Source organism: Meles meles, chromosome X (assembly GCF_922984935.1).
Source record: "Meles meles chromosome X, mMelMel3.1 paternal haplotype, whole genome shotgun sequence".
In the NCBI taxonomy this organism is placed as follows: Eukaryota; Metazoa; Chordata; class Mammalia; order Carnivora; family Mustelidae; genus Meles; species Meles meles.
This window is the reverse complement of record NC_060087.1, coordinates 131,141,340-131,153,622: the sequence shown is the minus strand read 5'-3', so window position 1 is coordinate 131,153,622 and position 12,283 is coordinate 131,141,340. Positions and strand designations below refer to the sequence as shown.

General features: G+C 53.5%; 1 protein-coding gene across 4 annotated transcripts in view; it reads left to right on the top strand.

Annotated features, from left to right (window-relative positions):
* The window catches only part of BCAP31 (B cell receptor associated protein 31), a 28,390-nt gene that overhangs the window by 2,612 nt on the left and 13,495 nt on the right, over positions 1-12,283 (top strand). For all 4 annotated transcript variants that reach the window (XM_045995488.1, XM_045995489.1, XM_045995491.1 and 1 more), the window contains exons 3-4: positions 238-338; positions 5,524-5,671. In XM_045995488.1, the coding sequence (XP_045851444.1) occupies positions 238-338; positions 5,524-5,671 (249 nt within the window). The remainder of the gene's footprint in view (positions 1-237; positions 339-5,523; positions 5,672-12,283) is intronic.

The following is a 12,283-nucleotide window of genomic DNA, read 5'->3' as shown; positions in this document are numbered from 1 at the left end:
GCGTTTTGAAGAGTGTGGGTGTGTGTGGGTGTGTTTTAGGCATTTCTGCGCACGGACAAGCCTTTTGTTTCCGCACTTCTGAACCGATGTCGTAAGTCGGAGAACCGCGGGCACTTGCACCTGAGTCTGTTCTAGATCCTCAGCCGTTGCAGAGGAGTGCAAGACCGGCTTCCTGTTCTCGGGGCCCCGGGTCCGGAGTGGATATTTGTTTCTTCAGCCTTTTTGTTTTCTTCACAGGTGGCAGAAGATTTTCAAGTCCCGCCTGGTGGAGTTGATAGTGACTTACGGCAACACCTTCTTTGTAGTCCTCATCGTCATCCTGGTGCTGCTGGTCATCGGTGAGTGAACCGTGGCTGAGGTCAGCTACATGCCCCAGACCCTTGGCCACAGCATGGCCTCTGCTGCAAAGCCCTGTGCCGTGTTCCGCGTGTAACTTATGAGTTGGACTTCTCAGAGACAGACCCCTTCAGTGTCTCTGTCTTCTTGGGAAGAGTCTCCCTCATCCCCGAACAGAGTACTGCTGGCTGCTGGCCCAGGCTTTTATTTTGACCAGCAGCCTTTATGCACCCTGGGATGACCACTTCCCTTTCCTGGGCTGGCTCCTCACGTCATTCCAGAACTGAAACCAAGAGAAGATGGGTCCATGTTGATCTCGGTTGAAGCAGCGCTGCTCTTCAGTCACGTGGGCAGTCTGTGCATAAGGGACCGAGCAACCAGATGATCAGGGAGCGGGGCTGGGTAGGAAGCTGCTGTGTCCCGTAGCATAGGGGGACCGAGAGGCCTGGCAGCGTATCCCCGATCTCTCTGGATTGGGTCAGGCTCCAGGTCTTTCTGGGTCCTTCTGGCTGTGAAGTTCTATAAACACTAGGTTGAGGTGCACACCAGCCAGGCTTGAAAGATAAGTTGGTCGCAGGGCATGCTCAGAGATTTGTGCCTGGGCTCTCGTGGCACTAAGATGGAAGGCAAGCATTTTGTGATGTGGTGGTGCTGTGATTGGAGACCGGGGGAAGCAACGTGGCTTTCGTGTGGCTGTTGAGCACATGCCGTGCTAAGTGGTCAGTGCGTCCCTCAGCGTGGACTCCAGAGTAGTGGCTGGTTCCGCTGCAGGCTGTGGTCCTGTCTCTGAGGTGTCGATGCCTGCTTAGGTGCGGAGTGCGGAGCGCTCCTTTCTGCCCGAGTCTCTGGCCAAGATGTGCCAGTGCGCGGGGGGCCAGGGGGCTGTAGTTGGGAATGTGCGAGGCACCATCCGCTAGCTGCAGCATGAGGCTTTTTTCCTTCCGCATGTCTTGGCACCTGATGGGATATGTTCAAGCAGGACTTCTCTGACCAGGCCAGGAGCAGCCTGCCCTTTCCCAGCTGTGTAGGGTGGGTACCAGCTGCTCACATACGCGTGCTGTGCTGTTCTTGAACTACTTGGCAGGGCCCTAGGAAGCAGCTGCTTCCAATCAGGGTTCCTTCTCTGAGCGGTCCCTGAGCGAGGAGCGGGTAGGGAATGTATGTGTCATCCTTCGAGCGTTAAAAAACTAAGCTTTAGAGTTTTGGAATAGAGTATTTGTGCTTTTGTTTTTGGGTGTAGGGTAGAGGCACAAATTGGGGTGGGGAGGGGCTGTGCCGGGGTGCTGCCTCAGGACCTTGCCCCTCTGTACAGCCCCCACGAGCTCCCCATTGCCTAGCATAGCCGATGGGCCAGGGAGGTCTTCTGCAGAACCCAGGAGTTGGCAAAGGTGCCATTCTTCTTTTTTGAGGTCAGGAAGCTCTGGAAGTTCTAGAGAGACAGCAGCTTTGATGATTGGCTGCTTCCTACCGTGACAGTAAGAAGCATAATGTGGAGAGGTCTGTCGAGACTTCTATAGACATAAATGGGAGCCAGCAGGAGATCCAGGTAAAACGTGGTGGGCGTAGCTAGAGCTGCAGCCCTGGCTTGCGCCCAGCCTTCGCTGGGAGGAGTCGGGGGCAGGTCTGAAGGGGTGCTGGGAGGGTGGGCTTGAGCATCCAAGGTCTGGGTCCTGGTCCAGAGGTGGGAGATACAGAGGGCAGCACTGCGTTGTGTGACTTGGGCTAGTGCGGCCTAACGCCCCCAGTCCCCGGTGTGCCCCCCGCCATTGGCCAAGATGGTCCTTAGGGTGGTGGGGTTCCTGGATGCAGGTGTGAGTGTGTAAAAAAACGTGTTTTTATTTTATTTTTTATAGAATTGTTTACTTTAGTGAGAGCAAGCATTGAGCTTGGTGGAGGGGGGAGGGGAGAGGGAGAGGAAGAGAGAGTCTAAAGCCGACTGCACTGAGCTTGGAGCCCTGTGTGGGGCTCGATCTTACAACCCTGAGATCATGACCTGAGCTGAAACTTAAGAGCTAGGCGCTTAACTGACTGCACTTCCCAGGCGCTCCAGACATGGTGTGTTTGTTTGTTTGTTTGTTTGTTTTTTTAATCACAAAAATAAAACGTTCTTAAAAATTCAGAAATTTAGCCCAGAAAGTTAACGTCCCCCCCAAATCCCATGTCCTTGATAAAAGCGCCCTTGATACTTTGTTGTACATGTCCACGGGCACTTTTCTATGCTGACATTTTTACTAAAATACTACGTACTGTTTGGGATTGGATTCAGAGTATAGTACACACCGTTTTGGATTATATGTTTTCCATTTACAGAAGTCCATCCTTTTTAAACATTGGGTGGTATCCTGGGGCACCTGGGTGGCTCCTTCAGCTCCGGTCATGATCTCCGGGTCTTGGGTTTGAGCCCCCATTGGGCTCCGAGTTCAGCGGGGCGTCTGCTTCTCCCTTTTTTCCGCCCCTCTCCCCACTCGTGCGCATGCATACATGTGTGCCCCCCCCGATAAATAAAATCTTTAAAAAAAGGTGTAATATCGTAACACATGGTTTTGCTGTAATTCCGTTTTCTTTATAGGCGTAGTGGTATCATTGTACATTTATGCAAATATTTTATGTAGGATAAGTTCATAGAGGTGAAATTGATGCGTCCAGGGGCATGAACGTTTTACATTTTAGGTCTTATACTGCGCTGCTTTAACAACAGACATTCATTTTTCACATTTCTGGAGGCTGGAAGTCCAAGATGAAGGTGCTGGCAGATTTGGTGTTTGGCGAGGGCCCTGTTCATTGTTCATAAAGTCTTCTTGCTTGGTCTTCACATAGCGAAAGGGATGAGAGAGCTCTGCGGGGTCACTTTTATAAGGATACAGACCCCGTTCATGAGGGCCTTGCTTTCATGACCTAACCCTCCCAAAGGCCCCACCTCATAATAACCACTCCACTGGGGGTTAGGTTATCAGTATAGGGATCTTGGGCTTGGGGGGCCGGAATACTTCGTTCCTAACAAGTAGGCCTGTTGGCCTGGTTTAGACTTCTAAGAGTGGTGGAGATGCTTGCTTCATGACACAGATTAACACGAGGATGCCGGGAACGGGAGGCAGGTTTCTTTATGATGTGAGGTCAGCTTAAAAACCAAGCAGTCTCAAACTTGAGAATTAACCAGACAACGTCCATGTAGTGGCACCTTGCTCCTCGCTCATCAGGATCTCTTAAGAGACTTTTCTAGGTAGATCTTTATGTACTGACGTAAAAAGATGTCTCGGGTAAGGGGGGTGCGGAAAGCAGTAGATGGTTGCATTCGCACACTGTAGACGGACAGATGGAAACGTGTAAACTGGAGAGCTGTGCCTTACTGGCGCCTCTCGGGGGCAGAGGCTGCTCGCGAGGCACTTATGTGCACAGCCCATGCGCCCGGAGCTCTGCTGCGCCCGGGACGTGGCAGAAGAGATTTCTGCTCTCGTAGTTTGTGGTCTGATTCAGGGAGGATGGACAGTAAACCTGTAATTAGGGCGGTTTCAGCTTAGGGTGCGTATTACGGAGAAAATGGGGTAATAGAGCTCCAAGTGGCCGCCTTAGGTAAGACGACCGAGTGTCCTGCGCTTGCTGGAGGTGCTCATGTCGTAGGAGTCTTCCTCTTTAGATGTTTCTAGTATATTTGAATTTTTTTTTAAAGATTTTTATTTATTGATTTGACAGAGCGATCACAAGTAGGCAGAGAGGCAGAGAGCCCGATGCGGGGCTGGATCCCAGGACTCTGGGATCATGACCTGAGCCAAAGGCAGCAGCTTAACCAGCTGAGCCACCCAGGCCGTCCCTATATTTGAATTTTTGATGAGCATGCATTTGTTTTATAATCCGAATAAGGCCGTTCTTTGGCCTTGTCTTTGATTTTTGTTAATCTTTTCCCTGTTCTGAAGGTTGCCTTTTAGCTTTGTTGATTGCTTCTCTCCTTGCAGAACGTTTGTATTTTGATGCACTCCTAGTAGTTTGGTGCCCTCGCCTCAGGACCCAAATCTAGCAAAATGTTGCTACAGCCGAAATCAGAGAGATTACTGCCTGTGCTCTCTCTTCAAGGATTTTGATGGATTCAGGTCTCACGTTGAGGTCGTTCATCCATTTTGAGTTATTTTTGTGTGTGGTGTAAGGAGGTGGCCCGGTTTCATTCTGGTGCGTGTGGCTGTCCAGTTTTCCCCACACCGTTTGTTGAAGAGACCGTCCTTTTCCCATCGGATATTCTTTTCTGCTTTGTCGAAGATGATCTGGCCGTGTAATTGTGGGTTTGTTTCTGGGTTTTCTGTTCTATTCTGTTGATCTCGGTGCTTGATTTTATGCTAGTACCGTACCGTTTTAATTATTATGATTTGGTAATATAATTTGAAATCTATAATTATGATCCCTCCTGTTTTGTTTTTCAAGATTGCTCTGACTGTTTGCGGTTTTCTGTGGTTCGGTCCAGACCGGAGGATTGTTTCAGCTCTGTGAAAAGTGCTCTTGGCATTTTGATAGGGCGGCATTGGATCTGTAGACTGCTCTGGGTTGTAGGGACATTTTGATGATCTTTATTCTTAGTAAGGCAGTTTATTTATTTTTTATTTTTATTTTTTAAAGATTTTATTTATTTGACAGAGAGTGAGAGATCACAAGTAAGAGAGGCAGGCAGAGAGAGAGGGGGATGCAGGCTCCCCGCTGAGCAGAGAGCCCGATGCGGGGCTCAATCCCAGGACCCTGAGGTTATGACCTGAGCCGATGGCAGACGCTTAACCCACTGAGCCACCCAGGCGTCCCGATCAGGCAGTTTAAATAATAAAAGCCATTATGAAGCTTAGAAATGGAAAAGCTTGTCTTCAGAAGGCTGCCTAGGCATCTCAACTGCTGGGCCGCTCACGCCGCCTCCGCGCCAGCCTGGCCCGGGGTGCCCAGTGGACGCCGGGCGCCCTGCGGCCCCCGCCAGCAGCACCGCAGACTCGGTTAGTGAGTTTGTGGTCGGGATAGACGTGGCCGGGGAGGGAGGGATGTGAGAAAAGCCAGAGGAGAGCAGGTCTTAGGGCAGAGCTCCTGACGGGGGGCCCCCCAAGGCGTGTGGAGACGGGGAGACACCAGGGGTGACCTGAGGGAAGTGCGGTCAGCTCGACCCACGCCGCAGGCCTGGCCCGGACGGCGCCGGGGCTGACGCCCGCGTGTCTCCCGCTGCAGACGCCGTGCGCGAGATCCGGAAGTACGACGACGTGACCGAGAAGGTGAACCTGCAGAACAACCCCGGCGCCGTGGAGCACTTCCACATGAAGCTTTTCCGCGCCCAGCGGAACCTCTACATCGCCGGCTTCTCCTTGCTGCTGTCCTTGTGAGTGAGGGCGCCCCCCCACCCCGTGCTTTTGACTGACTCGGTTGAACCCGAGGCCCCGATGTGCCCAGAGGCCTCTAACCCAGCTCCCGGCCTCCAGGGGCGGCGCAGGGAGCGGCAGCCTGGTGACTGGGGCGCCTGCTTTTCGGGGGCAGGCGTGTGCGCCGCCTGCTCTCTGGGGGGGCTGCAGTGAGTGGTGAGGCGGCGTGCTCTGGGAGAGCGTCTCTGGGGGCCGGCTTGAAGGGATCAGCCGAATAGGGGCCTTTCGGGCACGGGGGACCTGACCGGAGAAGGGTGGGCAGAAGCGGGGGCACAGAGGGGCCGAGGACTTGTCTGTCCACAGTGTAGACCTGTTGCGGGAGCAGCCTGTCTGTCGTGGGTTTTTTGGTAAGACCGAGTGCCTCCATCCAGGGCAAGGGGCTGGCTAGTTGGCGGAGACTGAGGAGATAATAAAGCCTGTTTGAGTCTGGAGGCCGCTTTGCTGCTTCTGCTCATGGGGGTTCTCGTCCGGGGAGCCTGGCTGCCATTGAGTGTGCCTTTTGGCTAGGGGTGAGCGTCGTGCTCAGGCCAAGGGCTTCCAGAGGTTGGCAGGGTAGCATGTGAATTTTCTAGCTGGGCTCTTCTGCTTCCAGTCACTGGGATGTTCTTCACTAGGCATTAGAATGCCGGCCTGCCAGGGTTTCAGGTTTTCAAAGGAAAGATGAGCTGTTCAGGGGACCTTGATCACTCTCAGTCCACGCTGGAGTGCGGCAGAGCTGGAGCTGCAAAGGGCAGAGCTTTTCTGGGGGGTGTGTGGGATCACCGAAGGGGTCCGCAAGCGAGCTGTTTAATCTGGAGAGGCAGGCAGTGAGAAGGCTGGGAGGCCAGGGACCCTGGAGTTGGAGGGTTTCGGGATGCTCCAGAATGAGGTGTGATCTTGCGGTCTGAGACTGAAAGGGAGGCAGGCCCTGAGGATTGAGTCCCAACTGCCGCTGAGTCCCAGGGAGCAGGAAGAACTCGCTGTGTCTGCAGAGCCCACAGAGGGGTACCTGCGTGGGGCCGCTAGTTGGATGTCCGACTCTTGGTTTCAGCTCAGGTTGTGATCTCAGGATTGTGGGATCATCGGGCTTCGAGCTCATTGCAGGATCTGCTTCAGGCTGTCTCTCTCCTTCTGTCTCTCCTCGGTGTGCACATGTGTGCGCGCATGCACGCGCTCTCTCTCTCTCACCTTTAAAAACGAGAGAGCCCGTAGAGGCTTGGGGGTGGGTTGGGAGTGGACTGCCCGGCAAGCTTGTTTCACCTGAAAGGTCGGAAGGAAACTGGGGGCTGCGGGGGAGCGCACAGAGCCCATAAGGGAAGGCGCGTCAGAAAGGTGGCGGCCTGCTGCAGGCTCTGCATCGTGGAACACGGTAAGACCTGGAGAAGAGGGAGTTTCCTTGATGTGTTTCTGTGAGGTAGGGAAAGGGCCAGGAAGTCAGGGTGGAGAAAGCCCTGGGATGAGAGAACAGGAACCCCAGGGAGGCGTTGTAGTTTCCACTCACGCTGGTGGCATCCTGGCCAGGGGCTCTGGCCAGCTTCTGGAGGGGGATGCTGGAGGGCTGCAGGCAGCCAAGGCCCTGAGTTCCAGAGGAGGGAGGCGGCTGGCAAAGGTAGAACTAGCGTGGGAGGGGGCTCTGACTCTGATCTCAGGCTGCATTCTGGGAAGGATATCCTGGACCGCTTCTCGGCCTCTCGGCTGAGTGCAGTGCCTGTCCTCGCCCGTTTCCTATCGCACTGGACAGGTCTCTGGGGACAGGACAGGAAGGGGGTTCTCAAGCAGGAGCACCGCCTCTGGGGTGCTGTACCCCCCCCCCCCCCCCGAACGAGCGAGCGTGATTAGCTTGTGTGGCTTCAGAGGGGAGAGAGGGCTCGGGGGTGGTGGAGTCCGGGAGATGGAGCTCCGTCCGTCCCAGCCTGGCCTCCGTTCGCGCGGCCCATCTCTGCGGCCCTCTGTGAACCTACAGGCTCGTCTGCACAGGTAGTCCCGCTCCGAACCCGAGTCCCACGAGACCGGCCTTTCGAGCTCTGTGTCGGTGGCGCCCCACCTGGACCCTGCCTCCGGGGAGACGCCGGCGGCAGATTGTGAGTCCGAGGCGGTCGTGGTGGGCAGAGGTGTGCGCCTTCTGCACGTGTGTCTGTGAAGTCATTCTCCTGCCTCTTCTGCTTTCCTGGTCTCTCCCAGAAGGACGCCTCGGGGGCAGATATGCCGGGTAGCGGGCGTGCCAGGGAGCGCGTGCTCGTTGGGTCCTAGGAGTGTCCCGGCAAATGCAAAGTCGGGTAATCCTGTCACCGTCAGGGTGCGGAGCGGTTGGCAGTTTCCTTGTTCAGACACTGTGCTGTTCCCGAAGGACGTGCGAAAATTACAAGGGAGTGAAATTTGGGCGTGTCTTTCGAGTCTGTTCTTGCCGCAGCACTGTCCTTTGCCCTGCCAGCTGCCTCCCCGCTTTGCTGTGACCTGTGCCTTTCACAAGCACATAGCACATAGCACTGGGTTGAATTTCGTTTTAGACGAGTCAGACACGACAAGTGGCTGGAGTAGCTTCTGGGCCCTGCCTGCGTCCGTAGCCACAGCTTCTGCCTCTGTTGTAGCCGGATGCTTTGCCGCACCCTCCCGTGTCTCTGTCCGGTAGCTGATCCAAACACATGTGAGGCTGGTCTCGTGCAACGTCTTAGAAAAGGAAATGGTGACCCCCCCAGGGGTCAGTGTGGATTCACCAGTTGCCCTGCAAATGATCTGTTGAATCGTTTCTGGAATTTTCCAGAAATACATACCCCTCCCTACTCCAGGGCTCAGATCTCCCATGGTAGCTGTGGTCCTTGAGCAACTTCTCTTTTTGCACAACGTAGCGATGGAAAGTTCTTGTCCAGACTGGATGACTTCGCAACCTGTACGGGACTTGCAGGAAATAGTTCAAATAAAAGCAGAACTGTAATTTTTGTTGCTCTGATTACAGACTTATTCCTGCTCATCGTAAAATAAAGGCCCCTAAACTTCAAATAATGCAGGAATGTTGGGCACAGGAGGGAGTGCTTTGTCTCATCCCCAGAGACGCGTAATACTGGGATGTTTCCGAAGTCTTCCAGTCTTGTCTTAAGTAACATGTAACTTTTCTTTCACAAGTGCCGTGGGGTGTTTTTTGCTCTGCTTTGACTTGCCCTCTTCACGGAATGATGTGCCTTGGTGATTTTTCCATGACTCATGCAGACCGCTCTTGTTTCTTTCTTTCTTTCTTTTAAAGATTATTTATTTATTTTAGAGAGAGACAGATTCAGAGAGAGAGAGCATGAGAGGGGCCGGCAGAGGGAGAAGCAGACTCCCCATGGAGCTGGGAGCCCGATGTGGGACTTGATCCCAGGACTCCGGGATCATGACCTGAGCTGAACGCAGTTGCTCAACCAAACGAGCCACCCCAGTGCCCAAACTGCTCTTGTTTTTAATGGTCATGTAGTCTGTCATGTGAGGGGACCATTGTGTGTTTAACTGGTGCCCTGTTCTCAGATACGTGACCTGGCTTTAAATTTTTACTATTAAAAACCACTTTCTGGGGCACCTGGGTGGCTCAGTGGGTTAAGCCTCTGCCTTCAGCTCAGGTCATGATTCCAGGGTCCTGGGATGGAGCCCCGCATCGGGCTCTCTGCTCAGCGGGGAACCTGCTTCCTCCTCTCTCTCTGCCTGCCTCTCTGCCTACTTGTAATCTCTGTCTGTCAAATAAATAAATTTTTAAAAAAACCAAAACTGAATGCTTTAAAAAAAAAAAACAATCGCTTTCCCACCTCGGTACTCTGAGGCATTCTGTTCCTTTTTGTCTCTTAACTCTTTCTAGTCGTTAGGAATGGATCAGTGGTGTCCTGGTCCCTGGGAGCCCGCTGCTCTGATGAGCTGGAGGCTTATTGGAAACACGGCCCTGCAGACCATCCCCTGGCCCCCTGGCGAGCAGGCTGCAGGTGAGCCCTGTGCCTGGTCGTGCTTGGAGGGCGCTGCTCTGGCGCCCGCCCGCTGCGAGCTGCCCTGGAGGCCAGCCGAGGATGGCAGTTCCTGGCAGTTGGGGCTCATTGCGGGCTCTCACTGGCCGGGACAGGATTCCTCTAGCTAGGTCTGGATGGAGTAGATCAGATACATCTCAGACACTGGGAGTGCTGTCTCGCTCTCCTCATTGACCTGCTTGGTTCAGGAATCGTGTCTGCCCTGGAATGTTGGAGCACATTCTCTCTTTGAAGACTGTCTTCTCTCACCTGTCAGCATAAACTCCATGCCCTGCGCGGAGGCCTCATCCCTTGTTTTGTTCTACGTGTCTTTGCTTATGGGACTGTCTGAGCTTTTTAAAAAAATTTTTATTTGTTTTTTAAGTAGTCTCTACACCCAGCGTGGGACTCGAACTCACAATCCCAAAATCAGGAGTCACGTGCTCTACTGACTGAACCAGCCAGGTGTCCCTCTCTGAACTTTGAAACAAATGAGCCACACGCTTTTTTTTTTCCTTTTAAAGATTTTATTTATTTATTTGACACACAGAGAGAGAGAGGAGAGCATGTGCGTGCACAATTAGGCAGAGCGGCAGGCAGAGGGAGAGAAGCAGGCTCACTGCTGAGAAAGTACCGTGCTGGAGTCCATCCCAGGACCTTGGGATCATGACCCGAGCCGAAGGCAGCTGCTTTATCGATGGAGCCACCCAGGCGTCCCTCACTTTCTTTTTTTTTTTTTTTTAAATATTTTTTTTCTTTATTTATTTGACAGAGAGAGAGAGAGAGAGATGACAGGTAGGCAGAGAGAGAGGGGGAAGCAGGCTCCCTGCTAAGCAGAGAGCCCGATTCAGGGCTTGATCCCAGGACCCCGGGATCATGATCTGAGCTGAAGGCAGAGGCTTAACCCACTGAGCCACCCAGGCACCCCTCGCTTTTGTTTTTTAAAGTTTATTAAAATGATCCCTTTCCCCATCGTGGGGCTTGAACTCACAATGCCAAGATCAAAAGTCACGTGCTCTACCGACAGAGCCAGCCAGGCGCCTCTGAACCAATGACTCTTGTTAGCCACGTGCAGACCTGTAAAGGAATGAGCGAGAGATGTCTGTCTGTCTGTGCTGGGTCAGACTTGCTGATGTTCTGATAGCTGTCCTGTGGGGTCCCACTTGTAGTCTTAGCTCGAGGGACGTGTGAGCAGCACTCAGCATGGGTTGTTGACGCAGAAAGACGACAGTCGTCGGAGGAGGTAGAGGAGGCATGCACACGAGTAGCCCTCACTGCCGGTGTTGGGGGGGTAGGGGAGGCTGGCTCCACCAGGTCAGGGCAGGGCTTTGAGTAGGCTCCTCCCCTCTGGCACTAAGTGTTCTCACCTGGTAAGGGCTTAGCTCTGGGGCTGCAGCCCTGTGGCCTCACCTCTGCGTGTGAGCGGTTTGTGTGGTTTGTTTGGGTTCTGGTTCTGTTCAAAGCCAGTAAGAACTTGAATAACGTGCGTAGCTCTGGGGGGGCTTGTGAATGGAGAAGGGCAGCCCAAGAGAGATGGAGTGGCCGTGCCCAGGCTCACGCAGCAGCTGGTCCGTGTCGGTGGGAGCTACCAGTGCGGGGTGGTTGGTTTTCAGGCTGCCTTCAACTCTAGACCAGAGAGCGGGCTCTTGTGTTCTCTGAGTAGTTACTGCCTGGCTTTTGGGAGAAAGGCTCCTGTGCTGTGTGTAAGCTCGAATCTACTCTCTTGCGTGCCCTCATCATCGATCTTGGTTTCGTGAGTCCCACGACTAATCTCTTAGATGACTCTGTGTCCGTTTCCATACATCTGAAGGTGGTCATCTGGTAACAGTCTTTGGAGGAAGATGAGGCTTGAAATGAATAAGGAAGTTAAGTTCTTTGAAATGTTATTGCTACCCTAACTGCTGCTGACGTGTATCTTTGCTGCATGTCTTTCTAGAGCTTTCTACATTTAATAGCAGCTGCCGCTTGTTAGGCGTTCCATATGTTAGGCACAAAGTAATTTTTATGCTAGTTTTGTGAAGAAGAAATGGGGGTTCAGAGAAGCTCAGAAACCCGTCCCGAGTCCCCAGAGCTGCGACTTGGCAGAGCCAAGAAGTCAAACTTAGAGCGATGAAAGCTCCATGCCTGGATTCTTTCCCTACGGTCTGCTTGCTTCTTAGAAACAGGGTCGGGGTGCGCCTGGGTGGCTCAGTTGGTTAAGCGTCTGACTCTTGATCTCAGCTCAGATCTTGATCTCAGGGTCATGAGTTCGAAGCCCCCACCGGGCTGCACGCCGGGCATGAAGCTACTTAAACTAAACAGAATGGGGTTAAGCAGTAGCTCCCACACGGGAACTTGCATTTTCTTGGAGTTTGCTGTGAGTGTCATTCTGGGACAACCAGTCTGCCCCTCCGGCACTCATGTGTGTCCAGCCAGCTGCCCACTCTTGAACACCGAGCCCATCCTCCCATTTTTCTGGCCATAAACGGTGGAGAACTTCCCTCATTTGCCATTTTGTGCGCACCGCGGCTGGGCCTTGGTGCTTTGGGCCTCCTGATCCTGTCTGACGCATCTGCCTTTGTCGCTCCGGTACACATGGCACCGGCTGGCACTGGCACGGTCCCTGAGGACCGGGAGCTTCCGGCTGAGTGC